This window comes from Crocodylus siamensis, chromosome 5 (genome assembly GCF_052110815.1).
Source record: "Crocodylus siamensis isolate JL-2025a chromosome 5, ASM5211081v1, whole genome shotgun sequence".
NCBI classification, from domain to species: domain Eukaryota; kingdom Metazoa; phylum Chordata; order Crocodylia; family Crocodylidae; genus Crocodylus; species Crocodylus siamensis.
The window spans coordinates 5,946,294-5,965,736 of record NC_143399.1 but is presented as its reverse complement, the minus strand read 5'-3'; the positions used below and the strand labels follow the sequence as shown (position 1 = coordinate 5,965,736).

Below are 19,443 nucleotides of genomic sequence, written 5' to 3'. Positions count from 1 at the left end.
GAAAATTGGTTCTGAGTTGCAACGTTTCGACTTAAGAAGCGGTTTTCGGGAACCAGTTGTGTCGTAAGTCCAAGGACTGCCTGTATTCAGGGTGTAGCTCTACTGGTCTAGGGGGAAAGGAAATCAGGACTCGTAGTAGAGATGATATCTTTTATTAGACCAACAAGATTTTTGCACAAAAATTACAATTAAAGACTTTTTTTCACCAAAAATCTTGTTGGTCTAATAAAAGATATCATCTCTACTATTAATCCTTTGCCTTTAGTTAAACAACAGTGCACTCCACCACTTTAGTTGTCTCTTCCATATGGGTGAGCAAGACAATGATATGAATCCATCTCTGTCCCCTGGCCTGCAAGCTACTGGGAGAGAAATGAGATGGGGCTTCTTCCTGTTGCCAGTTTTTTTTGTTTTTTGTTTTACTCAGACAAAGTCTTTTCATACTGCGGTGATGACTGTGATGCACAAACCTAGATAGATTAGACTAGAAATCTCCTCCCAGAGCAATTGTTTTGAATCAGCAACGTTACAGCTTCAGACTGATGTTCATTTTATTTCTTGATAGTAGCTAATTAAAAGAAATTAATAGAACATAGCTAGATCCAAAAGTTTATTAGGCAAAGAGCGTTGTAGTTTAATTACACTGCTATGTTGTGTATGACACAAAGCCCACTGAAATATGAATACTTGATGATCTCTGGAATTTGACTAGGAGCTTTTTGGCCTGAGGGAGAAACTTCACAATTACTCATCTACATACCCTGACAATCTCTACATATCGGGGGGCCCCGGGAGGGTCTTTAATTGCTCTGTAAACTTCAAACTGGTGTATTCTTCAATAGGAAGAGTCAAGATGCTGTATGAAAGTTAAAAAGAAACTGTAGTTGACGCATTTATTAAATACCTTTAATCCCTCAACGGACACCGAGGTAGAAGGTTCTACGTATAGAGTAAGTTGTACATGGATCATCAGATTTATTCAATACAAAATAATTCTTTGAATTTCCAGGCCTGATGCGATGAGCTGTGCATACTGGGAAAACATATTTGCCAACGTATCCCAAATGCTAAGCCCCGTTGTGCTTTATGCCGCATCCACATCCCTTTTTATTTGCTTTTCTGCACACATCAGCATGAGTGGGTTTGGGCTCCGTAAGTATTAGGGGGACAGCTTCTATCCTTGGAAGTATGTTCCTTACAAGGATAGACACATTAGTACGTAGGTCACGAAATAAAAATGTAATCAAATGCAAGCTGAGCTTCCTCATTGCATATATTTTCTCCTTTATTCATGGAATGGTATCATTTTGCCCTCCTAGGGAAAAAAAAAGGTTGATTGTATCAGTTCACCTATGTGTCTTTAAGTCTGGTCTGCTTCCTATAAGGAGAAGAGCAAGAAGTTATTCCAGTTAATTTTCCCAATATCATATTCACTCAGCGATGCTAACAGGAATCTGCTCTTCCTGGTGGATCACCAACATCATTGCCAGCTAAATTATTCTTTTTATTATTTTTTTGTATTGCAGGAATGTACCGATACCCAGTCAGGGATCAAAGGCCCCTTGGATGAGGCACTTCATACATTGCAAGAAGTCATTTCCTACCCCAAGGAGCTTCATTATGAGAGACAACAAATGGGTACAGTAGATGGGCTGGGGAAGGTAATAATGCAACCTTCATAGTACACAAAGCAGGAGCCACAGTGAACTCGGTGCCTACACTTTGGCATGTGTTTGGTTAGGATCACAGCAGAGATGTTCAGTAGGACTTGAAGGATGATAGGTGGTGGCTGGGAGAATTTTTATGGGAAGCTCTGTGACCGCTGGTGAACGTGGAGAAAAAGGAAACAACGCAGGACAGGAGAGTATCAGAGCCCAGTTTGAATTTGTGACACCATCAATTAGAAAAAAAACACTACCTTGCAATGGGATGAACTTGGTCTGGATGTAATTGAGCGAGAATAAATCTGGGAGCTCATAATGCCATTTGTATCACTGCAGACATAATAACACTTTCCAAACCCCCGGATATAGTGGGGTTTATAAAGGCAGTGCTTAAACAACCTTAACTCTAGTGGGCAATTGTGCTTCTGTAACACTTGTTTATTAGCAGAATGCATCTGATCTCAAAGGCCTGCATGACAAGTTCATTACATATCAATTTAATTAGCCGATTTACATTTAATTTACATTTCAATTAATGTCTTTAGCAACAAAACGTTGCCTTAATAGGGTAATTGCCTGTTAGGCAATATGTAAAAGAATAAATAGTCACATTCTAAGGAAGAATTCCTATTTTCAATTTTTTATTACCATAAATAACCTAAATAATTATTGCTCTTAAGGGGCCACGTCCCAGTTTCCTTCTGGGCCTAATTATAAAGACTTAGTACCTCATTAAGCAAAATGGTTTTGGAGTCACAGAAAAGCATTACTCTAATCGTGACTCATTAGTTTCAACAAAAGAGGGGAAAACTGCAAAAGTCGGCACATTTAGCCATATTATTCTTGTGGTTCATAAGCAGCAGCCCATTTGTGAAGTAGCTGTTACAGCTGTGTAGGCGTTTCCATCATAAAGCCCCGTGTTCAGGAGGTTTTATGTAACTTTGGTCATTAAAAAATATTCACGTCAGACTGAAAGTTGGCATGGGGGAACTCAGCGTAGAGCATGTCAATTATCAGACTTTCCATCTTCCTTGCTAACTCGTTCTCCCCCAACAAAACAGGTCAGTTTGTTTGCTCTGGCTTCAAGTCAAATTATAAGAAGGCAAGACATACTGAGTCACACTCAGCTTTTGAGGGTCAAAATTCACTCCATTTCAAAGAGACAAGACGAGGCATCATTTAAGTTCCATTTAAGCCCTGCACATACCCAACGATACCAATATGAGTCCAGAATTAATGCCATTTATATTTTTGGAGTATTCCTTATTTATTCTGCTGTAACTGAAAGCAGAACTTGGTTCAGAAGATTTTTATTGGGCTAAAATAATTTCATATAAATAGGGCAGGGTGGAGGGGGAAAGAGTTGATTAAAGATATATTTGGCGAGTGATTAGTTCAGAATTTATTCTAGCAAGAATTAAGCATTTTCATATTAAACAAAATGTTCAGTTGGTGAGATATTAAACAGGGGAAAGTAAATACTTCTCATTAAGATTTTTGTTTTTTTGGTATTTAAACATTTAATAAGCAGTCCCCATAAGAATGTCAAGCACTGTGCTAGGAACATTCCTTCTTATGCTGTAATTATGTCAGGAACTAGAAACAGGTTTTATTAGTGAGCATAATAATACTTTGCACTTAAATAACACCTTTCATGTGCAGAGTTGCAAGGATGAGTAGGTATTATGCAATTTTTTTTAAAGGTGGGTAAACATTATTATCCCCATTTTATATGTGGCCTAATTGGGAGCACTGAGCTGTTAAGTGACTTTCCAAATTGTTCTACAGAGACTCCGCACTAAAGCTGAGAAGAGACCACAGATCTTCACTCTTGTCCAAACGACTATTGAGATCAATGGGAGTCTTGTCATTGGACATTGGAACTGGTCCCTAATCACTGGATATTGGCTCAATGCAACCAGTGTATACAAACATTGCACAATACTGGGTCAGACTCTTCTCTGGTCTGAGTCTCTTAATATTGGTGGGGATTAACTTGGACCTTTGTGTCTAAAAGTCACTCACTTCAGTGGTTTGGCACACTATCATTAGATAGATACTGGGCGTGTCTACACATCGACCTGTGGTGACATCGTGACACGCTACATACAGACACAAACTGCACAGTAGCCTAATACCACTGCACAGTAGTGTAGTAGCGCAGGTTTTGCTACTACTTCGTTAATATACAGTATTATCAGGCTATTGTGCAGTTAGCGTCTCGCGTAGATGTACCCACTGGGAAGAAACCTAATCATACTCACAGGACAGTCATGGCCCTTTAAACATCTTCCTTTCTATAAGGGAATGTCCTGCCCTGCTCAGTGAATTCCACTGGAAACCATGAATTCCTGGGGAAAAAAAGAATGTATATTTCTGCTGCAGAGGAGGAAGTTTAAAGGAGCAGGATGCAATTGTAACTTTCTTTTATCTAAGGGTTTTCAAGCACAGTTTTCATAATTCAGCATTAGGTGACGTAGCTTCACCCTTCCTTAAAGAGAATATTATACTATTTTGTACGATACATACTACTATGTAAGTTGCAGTAATAGTCCAACACACTGCAGCATACAATATGAAAAAAGAACCAGCAATTTCATGCAGTTTGCTAGTGACTTTGCTAATCCATTTAAATCGACATCGAAAACGCTCTAAAAGGGCAGAGGAACGCCCGCATTTTTAAAATAAGCGAATGTCACTTCAAATTAGGGGCACGCCTACACATACATTTATACTGGCTTAAATTTACTGCGTAGTAAGTGGGAATAGGCTGGCATCTACATGTGCAAGAGTCAAAGCACATTAATGCTGTGTGTGGACAGACTTGGGACTAAAGTTAGTCCCAAGTCAGTCCACATACACAGTGCTGCTGTGCAGTAAGGCATCCACACATGCATTACTGCACAGTAACTAATCAGGCATAAATTTGATACCTGCATAATGCAGGTCAAGGTAAGTCACCACATTTGCTGTGCAGTACAGGCATGCATGTGTAGACCTGCATCCGTCCTGCACAGTAATTTCAGTTACTGCGGAGTATATACACACGTGTCGCGGGCTGAGTTTGTATTTAAGTACTGAACTGCCACTTTAGGTGCCTACCTCCAAAATGTAGACCCTCAAAGCCTTAGGCAGGTGTTGCCTAAACTTGACAATCTATTGTGGCTTATGTTTTTGCCACTACGTTTCTATTTCTGGATTTGCCTAAATTCCAGTCAGTCCTGGCAGTGTTATGCATCTTGGTATTTTTCACACCTATTCCCACTGGGGTTCACAAACCAGGTGTTCCTCCATCATGCTGATGGGGTTCAATCTGCTAGGCATTTTTAGAGCACATCACATATACCGGGCTCCACACAAAGCACCTGAGGAGGTGGGAGTGCTCTTGTTTATCCATCCCCTCCTTTCTCCACCTATAGAGACCTGAAACCACATCACCTCCCAGAAAAGGGCCCTAATGACCAAGCTATTGGCTATATTTTGTGCTGATGATAAGGTGTGCTTTTATTCTATGCTCCTGAAGCAGTTTTACTTTGCATGGACTAATTACATCTGTGTTGGTCCAGAGAGAGAAATTGAGCATAGCAATATAACCTAGTGGTATGAGCACTCACCTGGGAGTGGGGACACCTGATTACAGTCCTTACCCCATGGGATATTCAGTAGGAAATAGTATCATTCAAATGTGCTCTCTTCAGTTATTTAAAGAAAGCACTGTAAGTAGAAGGGGCTATTCTGGGCTGTGAAGTATTCAGGTTCTGGAGACAGGTGGCATCCTGGAGATATAAGCTTATCTTCAGCATTTTTCTGCTGGCCAGTACAGGCGGTTTAGGGTATTAGCTTTTTTTCTTAGGCACCTAATTTCCCCTTGCATCCTACAGGGCATGTAGGGAATCTAACTCAGGACTGTGGACTCCCCTGTAACTAGGGTACTCTGACTGTTTGGATATCACAAGTCATTAGATTTTACATGGCCACCTTTGTAGCAAACCTAGTAACTTGTGTTGGACTAAAAAATAGTTTGTGGTCGGCTAAAGCATAATCCTAGAAAACAATCCAGTCTTGATCTAAAGTATTTAACAGTTGGAGGATCCACTCTTACCCTTGGTTGTTTCCTCCATTGGTTAAACACCCTGACTGTTAAAATTTTGCTCCGAGTTTCTAAGTTAAATTCGTCTGGCTTCAGTTTCCAACCACTGATTATTATTGTACCTTTCAGTGTTAGATTAAGGAAAGCATTAGTACCTAGTATTTTTCTCTCCATGAAGGTGCTTGCACATCATAATCAAGTCACTTCTCCTAGTTTGCCTGTCTGGCCACTGAGCTACTGTTTTGTATGGCCAGAGATATCACTGCAAACTTTTCTTTAGTTAAGACTCTTAAATACTGTACTTCACAGTCCAGCACTTTACGTGCTAAAAGAATAACACCCTTTTATACTCTCTGCAGACAATTGCATTGAATTATTGCACCGTCAGGATCATTGGCTTTGGGATGAAATAAAAATGAAATTCTACTTGACAACAGAGGATGTTACTTTCTAGTTCTTCCACCACCATCATCTGGAGTTACTTTGCAGGCCCGACAATGTTCTTTTCTTTGCTTTTCAAGTGGTACATACATAAGAAATAAAACGGTCTAATTTATTCTACAGAAGTGTTCATCAAGTGAGAGACAGGACTCTGGGAAAAGATTAAGAGCTTACATTTTTCATTTGACTTATTTCACATAAAATTTCATAGAGGATAAAATGATGGGAGGCAAAGAAGCAATGATATTTCTGTTTTATCTCTGTCTAAGGACCATAAATCTTTCTGAAGTATCATTAATTATAGCAGCACCATTCACAACGCTATTGTTGAGGGTCTATCAGCATTTCCATTATAAACCCCTATTTTCAGGGGTTTAAAACTTGGTTTCAAGAATTGTTTCAGCCTTAAACTTTGCTTGTGTCACTTCAATGCCTAGGAGAAATTTTTTAAGGGAACGCATACAGAAAAGTGTCACCTGTTTTAAATTGATTAAAGGACACTGATGCAACTTTTCAGAGGAATAAAACTAATCATGCATATGTTCATTTTTATGACAATGTAATATATGTCCTGTTTGCAAATGTTTATGGTTGACTTCACCAAAATTACATGCAGGATGAATGTGGATTGATTAGTATGACTGCAATTGCACGTCACAATACTGATTAGTAAAACCGCTCAGCACCAGACCTTTTCCTCCAGCGTTCTGCCGGCAGTGTTGTTTTTCCTTTCTGATCTGAACAATAGCTTAATAGGACCAAACCAAGAAAAAAAAACCGAGAGACCCGGGAAGTGACTTTTTTTCTTTTTTAAAATCACAACTGTAACCTGTTTATCCTACTAAACTCTATTTTGGCAAACACCAACCGTGGCAGTCAGTAGTAAACATTGCTATCAGTATTTGTAGGATCAGCACCATTGAGAATAATGTTTATTAATGGACTGGTGATGTAGAACTAGCAAAATAACCAAAAAAAAATGTTTTTAAATCTTACGTGCTTTTCCAAACATCTGGGGCTTATTGTCTCACCTTGCCAGGTTTACATGCCTTTTCAGGTGAAGGAAATAAGCATAAGATAATGTGAGAGGAATAATTAAATATTATCTATACTCCCTAGCAGCTATGACCTAAAAAAGCTAGATTGCTCCAGGAGGCAGCAGGTGCCCAGGAGAAGGCTCTCTACCTAGCGATAGCATGACCGTTGAAGGGAATGAGAGATGAGGATAGTGCTTATGTAGAATTGAGAGATAAGGTCCATGCAGACTTTTGCCCACAACAATTATAAGGTACAGTAAGTCAATTTTGAAACCTAATAGCTTTGCCCAGCTGCATCTCTGTACGTAGAGGAGGTGCAAGATAAATGTAATATACAGCATGGAGATGGAATTGATAAAATGACTGTGGCCTCCATGGGAAGCAATGGATATTAATGAACACTAACTTGTGAACAGCTTTTTCCACCTGCTTTAAAGGAGAAAGATTATATGAAAATACATTTTGTGAAGCTTCCTCTAACATTGCTAGGTAATCTCTGTCCTCGAACCTCATCAATAATCTGTTGTTCTACCTTTCTGGTTATACTGCTGTCTTGGATAATGCAGTTCACTTGCTCTTACTTAGACTCTCTCGTGTTTCTCTCTGCTTTGTTCCAAAAAAATGCTGGAATAGTTTAGTTTTAGCTTTTTTCCCCTCAGTGCTCTCCTGAACTAAACAATCTTGTACATATGGGATATGGAGTATTGATAGATAGATAGCTGATATGAAGATGAATTAGGAGATAGAAGAAGTCTGTCATGGGCATAGATAGTCAGAACAGCTGAATTAACTCTTCTTACTGTTGCCAGTTCCAGAAACGTCTGATGCTAATCCTTAGCAATCATGCATTAAGATGATTATGGAGAATTTTCTTACTAGCTCAAGGACTCATCTTGCAGCCTGGGAACACTTTTTTATAGTAAGTACATGTATTCTTGCATATGCATTTAGACCTTAATCCTCTGCCTTAATAACAACTTGTGGCAGTAAATTTCACAAGCTCTGTCTACATAAAGTGCTTTCTTCCATCAGTTCTAAATGTGTTGCCTTTTGAATTTCATCGGAGGCATCTGTTGAACCCATCAATAGAAGCATCTGATTATCGATATTGCACTGAGTATCTTTTATACCTGATTTATATGACCTCATCTTCTTTCCCTCTCGCAAGTAAAACAGTACAACATTTTTTTCGTTTTGTCGTCAGGTGGACGCGTTTCCACACCTAATAATTTTTGTGGTCCTTATCTCGCTGGAAGCCTTCAATGAATTCTTCATGATTATTAGCTAAAACAACTACTCTCAGTGATAATATCCACAGGCAAGAGGTCTGGTTTGCAGTGTTGCTGAGGTGCTTCTCAGTGCCGGATTATGATATGCTGAGGCCCTGAACCATGTCCAGCTTAAGAGGCCCCATACGATAAAAATAATACTTTATTATTTTCACAGAAAGGACACTGAAAATATAAAAATGAAAGCTTTACATTTGCATATATACAAAGGCGAAGGCACAAAGAAAAAATACAATCTAACATAAAACAAATTTATGAACTCAATATGAATAATAACTGTCGAGTCATATATATTTTTATCATATTAAAATGAAAATGTCCATATTTAGAGAGTCATTTTCCCATATCTCCTTTATTTACCAACTAATTATTATAAAGCTTGATATTGAGTCAGGTTGGGTTTTTTTCTTATTTAGAGGCCCCTTATATTGTAATGCCTTAAGCTGTAGCTTAAGTAGTTTAAGGGGCACTGGTACTTCTGTTCTACTTTGTCATTTGAAAAAGCCCTAACATGGGTAGAAATGGCTTCTGAGATTCTTCATCCCTGCCTCTCCCTATATACACCCCTCTCCTCCCTCCTCCCCCGCATAAACCCTATCGTGGAGAAACAGAAAAAAATGAGCTGGTTTCTCCATTCCCTTAAATGCTGTTATTACCCCAAGTGCATATAACATACTACCAACATGGGTTTCTATACCAGCTTTGCAATCACTGTGCTCAGGAGTACGTAACTCCAGCGGTTGGCAACTAATGGAGAATTGAGTCTGTTCCTTTGCTTCTTCTTATCAAAGTGAAGAATCTACAAAGGAAATGCAAAATAACTGGATGAAGGGAGCTTTGGTTTTTGATGCCATCTACTCTGCTTCTTTCTAATCTGGGGTATTCACACAAATCTGATCATATGATCATTTGCTCCTTTATGTATGTGATTTTTCTGGTCCCCTGCTCTTCTCATCTGCTGTTTCTGGAGCCTCTAAACTCTTGACAGCGAGTCCAAGTGAGCATCCTGTAGCAAATGTGAGCACATCAGAGGCTTGGGACCTGACTCTGCTTCTCTTGAAGAGAATATGGTGGTCATGAGTCTCCTCAGGTTTTCTCACACTCATGCAACGTCTCTCCTTTTCGTCGTAACTTCTGACGTACACCAGTGGGAACTGGAGTTCTTCCACTTACTTCATGGCTAGTAGGACTTTCCCTTTCTCTTTACATTTTATGTATATGGAAAATGGTACGAGGAGGTATATTGACTTTTTTGGTCTTTTAGATGGAGCCGATTGCAAATAATTAATATTATGCAAGGCAACCACCCATACATTTTTATTCAGCTACATAAAACAGCATGTAAGTAATGCCAAGGAAAGATTTACGTCTGCAGAAGCAAAGGAATTCAGAACTGAAGGGGCACTTTCACAGCAGGGAAACTTTATATCATGTTATAATCTGAATGCATTAAAATACATTGTATTTCTCAAAGCTTTGGTCACCAGTTTTGCAAATTGCTCCTGTATTAGTGCTGAAATTGGGAATTTCTCCTCTCTTGCTTAAAATCCATCTATCATAGTTGCTTGAGTTTGCATAAGGGTCCAGGACTAAATTATGATCTAGATCATGACAAGATCCAAAGGGCTGTCACCTCTCCAGCCTAGGTGAATGAAAAAGAAAATTGCTTCTGCAGAAGCATTGCCTCACAGGGTCCTGTGAAGTTCAGATTTGCTCGAGGGTGGACTTTCCAGTGGGTCTGGGACTGGCTGGTCTTCTACTGAGTGATTATGGGTTAGTGCATAACCCTTCCTTAGCCCACAGGCCCTCCCTGGGTTAAATAAATTAAGCCCATAGCTATAATATCTGGTTATCGATCTACCCTGCAGCTTAAACCCTTTTTAAGGGTTAAGTTCTTCTGTTTCAGAGCACTACACATGGAAATCACATTTTCATCACAAATATAATGCCATTTCTGTGACGTCATTGCGTGGCATTTCTTACTCTTGGGTGTTTATACAACTGTAACTATCATGGGATCTGAGTCTCTTACTTGCCTTCATGTATTTAGTCCACCTAAGACAACAAGCCTCCTTGCTAAAAAGGAGGCTTACACCCAATGGAAAGAAGGGGTCATCACCAGGGAGGACGATTCTGTAGTTGCTCGGGGATGTAGGGGGGTAGTCAGGAAGGCCAAGGCAGAGATGGAACTGGGACTGGCTTCCCAGATTAAGGACAATAAGAAGTCCTTTTTTAAATACATAGGGGGGTAAAAAGAAGGTCCCAGGTAATTTGGGGCCCTTGCAGGACATGATGGGAAACTTGGTCGTCACACCAGACGGCAAAGCTAACATGTTTAATGATTTCTTTGCCTCCGTCTTCCTAAGTAGGGACCAGAACAGCCACCTCCCTGCTGGGCCCCCCTCGGGCCCCGGGGCAGGCACACCTGGGCCACGGGTTAGCGAGGATTTAGTTAGGGAGCTTCTGGAGGGGTTGGACGTATTCAAGTCAGCCGGCCCGGATGATCTCCACCCTAGAGTTCTAGAGGAACTGGCCGAGGTCATTGCAAGTCCCCTGGCACGGCTGTACAAGCACTCGTGGTGCTCTGGAGAGGTACCGGAGGACTGGCAGAGGGCCAACGTGGTCCCCATCTTCAAAAAAGGCAGGAAGGAGGACCGGGGAAACTATAGGCCGGTTAGTCTTACCTCGATCCTAGGCAAGCTGTTCGAGAAAATTATGCTGGCACACACCCAGGAGGGGCCAGCAGGGGACTGCATGCTTAGGGGCAGCCAACACGGGTTCATCAGTGGCAGGTCCTGTCAGACCAACCTGGTGGCTTTTTACGATCAGATCACCAGATCATTAGACGCAGGGGGAGCAGTGGACATCGTCTTCCTGGACTTCCGGAAGGCTTTTGACACAGTCTCTCACCCTGTTCTCATTAAGAAACTGGGGGGCTGTGGTGTAGACACCCACAGAGTCAAACGGGTCGCCAACTGGCTGGAGGGCCGCACCCAGAGGGTGGTAGTGGATGGGTCCTTCTCAACCTGGAAGGACGTGGGCAGTGGGGTCCCCCAGGGCTCGGTCCTCGGGCCCGCACTGTTCAACATCTTCATCAGTGATTTGGACGAGGGGGTACAAAGCACCCTGTTCAAATTTGCTGATGACACTAAGATGTGGGGGGACGTGGGCACGTTGGACGGATGCAACAGGCTACAATCAGACCCAGGCAGGTTACAAAGGTGGGCAGACAAGAATAGGATGGGTTTGAACCCAGACAAGTGCAAGGTGCTGCACCTGGGGAGGAACTACTGGCACCATACCTACAGGTTGGGGAACTCCCCTCTTGTCAGCACGGAGGTGGAAAAGGATCTGGGGGTCATCACTGACTCCAAGATGAACATGGGCCGGCAGTGTGGGGACGCGGTCAGGAAGGCCAACCGCACCTTGTCGTGCATCCACAGATGCATCTCAAGCAGGTCCAGGGAGGTGATCCTCCCCCTCTATCCGGCACTGGTCAGGCCGCAGAGGGAGTACTGCGTCCAGTTCTGGGTGCCGCACTTCAGGAGGGATGTGGACAACATGGAGAGGGTCCTGAGGAGGCCACTCATATGATCAGGGGACAACAGGGCAGGCCCTATGAGGAGAGGCTATGGGACCTGAACCTGTTCAGCCTCCAAAAGAGAAGGCCGAGGGGGGATCTTGTGGCCTGTTATAAACTAGTCAGGGCGGACCAGCAGGCACTGGGGAAGTCCCTGTTCCCCCGAGCACTGCCAGGAGTGACCAGGAATAACGGTCACAAGCTGGCAGAGGGTAGGTTTAGGTTGGATATCAGGAGGTGCGACTTCACAGTCAGGGTGGCTAGGATCTGGAACCAACTTCCAAGAGAAGTGGTGCAGGCTCCTACCTTGGGGGTGTTTAAGAGGAGGTTGGATGAACATCTTGCTGGGGTTGTTTGACCCCACTAATCTTTCCTGCCATGGCAGGGGGTTGGACTAGATAATCTACTCAGGTCGCTTCCGACCCTAGAAACTATGAAACAGGTGTGTTTTTGAAGGGTACCTGCATATAGGCAACTAATTATTACAGGTACTGGTGCCATGTGAATCTGTGTATCTTGAGAAGATTCTTTCTTTCTGAATCTGAACCCTAGACATTGCAAGCATATTAATGAATGGTTATCCAAATGTAAGCTCTTGGTTTGTCTATGATTTAGGGGATTAACATCTGTTACAGCACTTAGCTCTTCAGCTCAGATATTAGGGATTTTGCTTTACAGGGATGCAGGTGCCTCATTCACTCTCTGGTTTGTTGGCTAAGGCCAGAACTACGCTATAACGTTTTGCTGGGATAGGTATATCATCCAGTGGTGCAAACATTATACCCCATAGGCAATATAACTATACTGGAAAAAAAAACCCTGGCGTGAACACAGAGATACAGATGAAATAAGGATTCTGCTAACGTAGCATATATTGTTCAGGAAGATGATGCAACTCTACCAACTGAAAAAAAAAACCCCTCTCTTGTCTGTGTTTATACCTAGGCACAATAATACAGTGTCTGTAGTGGAGAAAACCAGTGAAAGCAGCCTTTATGTCACTTTACTAAAAATGATACTGACCATTTTATTATGTTTTCAGTAATTTCTTAATCATAAAGCATGAAAGATAGCAAGAACTGGCTGAATATCTTTATGTTTTTTAAAAATATATTGGCAAGTAATGTTCAACATTCTGGTGTCTTAAAAAATGATTACATTAATTTTGGATTGCAGACCCACAACACTTGAGAATCCATTGCACCCACTTGCAGCTTCCCAGAGTTAAAAAATAATAGAGACATTCAGTGTTCAGAACTGTTAAGTTAAAGTAATTAAGTGGTTTGTAGAGGCACCCAATGCACTCTGTCCGATTGAGTCAAAACTGCTCAGTGGTGCCTTAGGTGCTCTTAGAGTGGCCATCATACAGGACAGTCCAGTTGTCCTCCGTTCTCTATTCATATGAAACCCAGCACCTTTATGTCCTCTATTTTTCTCTTCAAGCAGCCCCTCTCCCTCTTGAAGAGAAAAACAGAGGACATAAAGGCGTCGAGTTTCTCAATAGAGGACGGAGTAGCAGAAAACCAGAATGTCTTCTGTGATGGTCACCCTAGATGCTATCCATCTGAAATTTAATTGAGATCCCTATTTTGCTCTAATACTACGGACATTGGCGACGCATGCACATGCACCCCGAGATCGGCCTTGCACCTCCTGGAAGCGCCAGCCGCAAAATTGGAAGTGCCGATGAAAATGCACTTCTGGTTTTGCCACTGGACGACTCCCTCCCCCTGTCAGTGATTGGCCATGGGGGGACCCCCCTGGTTGGCAATTAGCAGTTGAGGGCCCCCTGCAATCAGTGATCTGGTGTGCCCCCAGACTTGCGAGGCACCAGTCACCCATGAATATGTAATTCATAGATTTATAGCGAGTGAGTTTGGAGATGGACGCCACTGTCTGATGCTTGGAAGTTACCGCGTGCTGTAGCAGGACGATGACAACAGGGAAAATCCCTGGTTGCTTCAGCAGAAAGTAACAAAAAGAAATGCTTTAAACAACTGCTCCAGGGGTTTAGTTTGTAGCTGTGTTAGTCGAAGGATATAGGCTAATAAAAGATACCAGACTGAACCGAAGAACCTTGTCTGGCTTAAATAATTGCTGCAGTGTGACTAAGGGTATTGTTTGCAGCCGTGTTGGTCTAAGGATGTAGGCTAATAAAAGACATCACATTCACCCAAAGGATGTCTGCCTGAAACAACTGCTGAAACACGACGAGGCCGCACCCTGACGCTAGTTTGCAGCAAGATGATATCGCCTCGACCTTTCCCGAGGAATTTGTTGAACAAGACGCCCGGGGAAGTCAATGCGGGTGACGGCCATCGGTGGCAGAGCCGGGCAGGAACCTGAGTGAGGGCTGCTTGGGGGGTGGCCGTGATCGCCGGCAAGAGGCAGGCGGGCGCAGACAGGGTCAGGAAGGCGTCGAAGGCCCTGGGACCTGCCGGGTATGCTCCCTGCCCCGATTCGGCCACCTGTGGCGTGGAAATTTAGCGATGGGGCCGAGGCGTCCTTGTGAACCACCCACTACCAAATGTCCTGACCCATGGGGCAGGTGGCATGGCTCCCTGGTCTGGATTTAGCCCACACGCGTGTGGTGCAGCATCCCCAGCCTAGCATGGCTCGGCTCAGCTTTGCACTGCAGACACAACCCGCCCTTTGAGGCTGTGCTGGGGACCGGAGTTTAGTCCGCTACAACCCAGCCCTCCCCTCTGCGCACGCGCCCCACGGTTTCCAGCGTGGCGGAACTGGACACAGCGCACGCGCCCCCACGGTCTCCAGCGCGGGGCTGGGTACTGCGCATGCGCCCCACCGTCTCCGGGGTGGGCTCTGGGCACTGCGCATGCACGGCCTCCCGTAGGCCCGCCCCCGCGCCCGGAAGCGTCCCGGTTGCCGCGGCAACGCGCCGAGGCCTGAGGCCGGGCCGGGCCCGATGCCGCGGAAGGCGCTGAGCTGCGGCGTGCGAGTGGAGCCGCGCAAGGTGCGTGTGTGCGGGCGCGGCTCGGCCCCCGCCGCCACTCGCTGCATCCTCCCCGGGCCCCTGCGGCGAGGCGGGAAGCGGGAGGCCCCAAGGGCGGGGTGCTCTGCCCCTCCCCTCACCCCCCCCATTGGGATGCTCTACCTCTTCCATGATGCTTTGCTCCTCCCCCCCCCCCCCCCCGGAATTGGGATTGGGGAACAGCTGTTCCCACGTCCAGATTGTGGCTGCCCTGCCCCGCCTTGGGTATCTGCCCTGGGACCAGGATGGTGCTGCGCCCGTCCAGCTTGGGGCCCCTCTGCCCTGCCCCGGCCCCCAGCAGATGCCGCAGGATTGGGCCGCGCAACCTCCCGCAGCCGGATCGGGCCCATTGGCTGGATGCTGTCCCTGCAGGGACCTGGCAGCACCCGTCAGGCACATGGAGTGAAAAATGTGGGTGCTGCAGTTCTGGCCGTGAAGTGCCGGAGGCTGCAGGTGCAAGAGGCGCAACATGGTGCGCAGATCCTGGCCCTTCCTGCCTGCCCTTGTGCGACCGGAGACTGGGCAGTGCGGACCTATGGTCTGACCCAGTCGGTGGCAATTCTTATGTTCCTCCAGCATGGTAACTTTTGCACCATGTTTCTTATCCTCCCCTTTGCAGGGACATTTTTCTGGGGGTTAGAGGATGGGTTTTAAGCAGGTTGAAGGAGCTGAGATGGCACCACCTTTTCTATACCCTAGGTCCGGTAGGGATGGCTCTCAGCTGCCCTGCGAGTAGAAATGTTCCTACTTAATCAACTGAAGGGGCCATGACACAGATGATTATGTGCAACGTGAGGCTTTGTGTTTTTAAGCTGCAAGGATGGAGGGGTACATGAGATTAGATTTAACATTATTTTCCCAGTGACTACTCTGAATTAACTGAGATATTATGGAGGAATCATAGGATCCCACCTGTAAAGACCAAGGATAGCATTCAGGTTTATTTTAGGAGCAGTCTTTCTGCTGCCCACACCCTTAATGTTTAGTTCTTTTCAGATGCTGTGCCTGGTGGCAAAGTGGCCATGGAGCTGTTACCTGACTCTGTAACCCTTTTGAACTTTAGGTTATATTGAGCAAACGGGGCCAAAATGTTCCTTGCACAAATCAGAACCGCAGGTGCCTCGTAAGAGGAGAAGATGCAGTTATATGACAGCTTGAACTTGTGAAACTAAGCTGGTATTCCCCGTTATTCGTAAAGCCAAAGTTTGCATGTTTGCTCTGAAGCCATCCTGTGAGCATGCACCTGGTATGATTTGAAGGACAGGGAAAGTACTGGCAGGTCTATCAGTGTCTCTTTTCTGTCCAAGGACAGCCACCTGGCCACCTAGTACGTCTGACAAATATGGAGCCCCACCTCCCCCCCCCCCGTCCTCTTCAGCTGATGGAAAGTATTCTCTGTTCCTGTTCCTATGCCAGGTTTTCTTGGCTGCTGCTGCAAGAGGAAGGTCTTGTGCACTCAACTGATCTTGAATTGCTAAAAATGTGGGGCATTTACTACTCTACCCGCTGTTCATATCACAGTGCAGAGGAATTATTTTATTTTCTTCCTTGGTTTCAGCTCTGAATGCACCTTCTAAGAATGTGGGACTTGCGTCGTTGCGTCCCATCCCCAGCTAATGGAGGCAGCCAGGTCATTTGTCAGTGGCCAAATGTGGTGCAGGAAGGAATTTCCTCCCTTCGGTCAGGTTGGAAAAGACCACTGAGGTGTTTTTGACTTTCTCTGTAGTATGGAGGATGGTCATCATACTCGCATCTTCTGCAAGTATATTAACCAATTGCTTCTCTGTCTTTGCAGTGGCCTTTACACTCCCTCCTTTTACCTATGGCATGCTGAAGGGTTCTTGGTGTTCCTGGTATTGCCCTGTAGTTGTGTGAGAGCATTTAGAGTGGTGACTTGGGGGAACTCTTGGATTTATGGTTGCCTGTGCATGCAAAGACCTGGATATGCTGGCCTAGGATGCCCCCTCCAGCTGTATGCCTGTATGATCCCTTTCATAATTGTATCTATCTCCCTCTTGAGAGCAGTTTGGTTTCTTCCCTCTGTTATTTCTTTTGGAAGGTTGTTTTAGGACTTCATTCCTCTGAGTTCAGAGATCTGTAAAGGTCCAACCTTAATGTATTCATGACCAGTTTGTATCTTGTTGTTGTGCCACTACTGGGCTACTGGTGGACCAGGGAATTTGGAGGACATGGCTAGTGATGGACCTAGCCTGCCATTGAATCTGGGGTGCACTAGTGAACACGGCCATCATCAGGGTTGGGGGTGAGTAAGGGCAGCCCTCAATTGCTATGTGGCCACTTTGCTTACCACCACTTCCACCATGGTGAGCACCTGCCTGACCTGTGACCCCTTGTTGCCACCCCATGCCAGATCCAGATCTGGATTTAGCTCAGCACAAGGTGAGTTTGACGCTCCTGGCTTAAGTACAGACCAGGCTTAAGTCCCCACCCTGTTTTAACTTGCTGTGATTTGTTCCTTTGTCCTTGTCCTTAATTGCAGATCTATTTTTTGTTTATCCTTCTTTTTAATTTAAACTGAATGAACTCTGAGCATTTAATTCAAGGCTGTTTTCTGTGTATTTTTAGTGCTTGTCTTTACTGCTTCTGCTTTTAGCTTTCTCAACATGCATCAGACTGCAGTTCACACTAGTCTGCATTTCACTGCTGCAGCTGACAATTCAACCCCCTGGCCTGTAGGCCAAATCCAGCCTGCAGAGCCATGTCATCTGGCCCACAAGTCTCCCGACAGGTCAGGAAACTTGGTAGTGGGGGAGCAGTGGCTGTTAACACTGATGCATCTGCCCCATTGCCAAATTTCTAAGCCCCATGTGGCCAAATTGGGCCTGGACTTGGCTCGCCCTGTGCAGTTGGATCTGGTCCATGGGATGAAAAGACTGGACACCATTGCTCTAGGTAGCAGTGAAGCAAGAGCAGCACATTTGAATTGCTGGAGCAGTGGTAACTACTGGTTAGGGAAAGTAACACTGCATGTGTCTGTATTCCATCCAAACTTGGGAGCCTAGTTTTGCAGCTATAAGGACTGGACCATATCGGAAATGAATATTCAGTTTCTGTGCAGGGAATAGTATTGGTCATTCTTGACACAGCTATCTTCCAGTTTTAGTGGTGAGTAGGTACTTGACATTTTCAGACTCTCACATGTGGAATTATTTGAGTAAACCTGCTGCAACCTTAAAGGTGTTATCCTTAAGGATTGAAGCCCCTTGATGATGGAAGTATTCATCTAAAAATTGTTTCCTTAAATGAAGCAAAGTTGGTAGGCCGCAATTTTTGATTGAACTTTAGTTGCATCACAAGTCCAGCGCTACCATAAATTTCTACCTTTTTAGTAATGTCTGTAAAGATTAAGAGTGGCTCCCGAGAGTGAACTAGCTTAATACCTTAACTGCAGTACCTTTCAGGTCAGTTGTCAGATCAGTGTAAGGAGAGTACAGTCACCACCCTTACTTTATGTGTTTTCAGGCAGCATTAACAGTCATGTACATTGCATTTAAAATTTAAGAGTAACTAATTCCCCGGCCTGAACTGTTTGCCATCAAAGAGGGGCTTGAATGTAGCTGCTAAATTCTATGCTTGATACTCTATGGAAATTATTAAATAAGATGATAGGCATAATTGAAGCTTTCTTGAATGTAACCAAATTGGCATAAAGATGTGGCTTTAAGATCCATGCAGTGCTGGTAAACAAAGCTCTCAGTTCATCTCCAAGGCAGCAACAGCACAAACTTACACCATATGCTGCCTGCTGCCAAACCAGAACCCTCCTTTCAGGAGAACGTTGCTTCTTCTGCAAGGAGTCAGGTAAAGTAGGTGAGGCTTGGATCCTATTCCCAGTTTTGCCCTCAGCAATATTAGTCTGACCTCTCATTTATTTATCCATAAATTGTGTAAGTGTTAGTTGCTTCCCCTTGAGATAAAGACCTTATTTAATAGCATTTGTGAAGTGCCCCAAAATGTAAAGAATAGCCCATCAAAGCTTTGAGAGTAGACATCATGGGTTTTTGGCTTGTAGTTCAGATAATGTACCATTAGGTTATGTCTAGATGAGTGCCGATGTGTAGTATGGGGTGGTGCCACACATTGCACACGCAGGTGTTTTCCACGCTGCTACCTTGCAGCATGGGGGATTTTCTTGATCCCAGAAGATCCCAACGTTAAAAAAATCCCATGTGAGAAAAAAGCAGAGTGGTGCATGCGGCAGCAGTGCATGCCACCCAAAGCCAGGCTCCCAGCTGCAAGAGTGCTGTGGCTGCAGCTCCTTGATGCTTCCAGGGCCCCAGGTAAGGCTGCTTCCCTACCCCACCTGGGGCACCTTCCCTATCCCACCTG

At 44.4% G+C, this 19,443-nt stretch overlaps 1 protein-coding gene across 5 annotated transcripts in view; it reads left to right on the top strand.

The window, feature by feature from the left end:
• The first annotated feature begins 14,934 nt into the window (after positions 1 to 14,934).
• The window catches only part of SPATA6 (spermatogenesis associated 6), a 59,657-nt gene continuing 55,148 nt past the window's right edge, over positions 14,935 to 19,443 (top strand). For 4 of the 5 annotated variants that reach the window (XR_016442477.1, XM_090048341.1, XM_090048339.1 and 1 more), the window contains exon 1: positions 14,935 to 15,075. Coding sequence is in view for 4 of the 5 variants with exons in the window: in XM_090048341.1 (XP_089904467.1) it covers positions 15,028 to 15,075 (48 nt within the window). In the remaining variant the exon portion in view is untranslated. Of the gene's footprint in view, positions 15,076 to 16,722; positions 16,852 to 19,443 lie in introns of those variants that run through there. The other variant, XM_090048340.1, reaches the window with a different exon arrangement.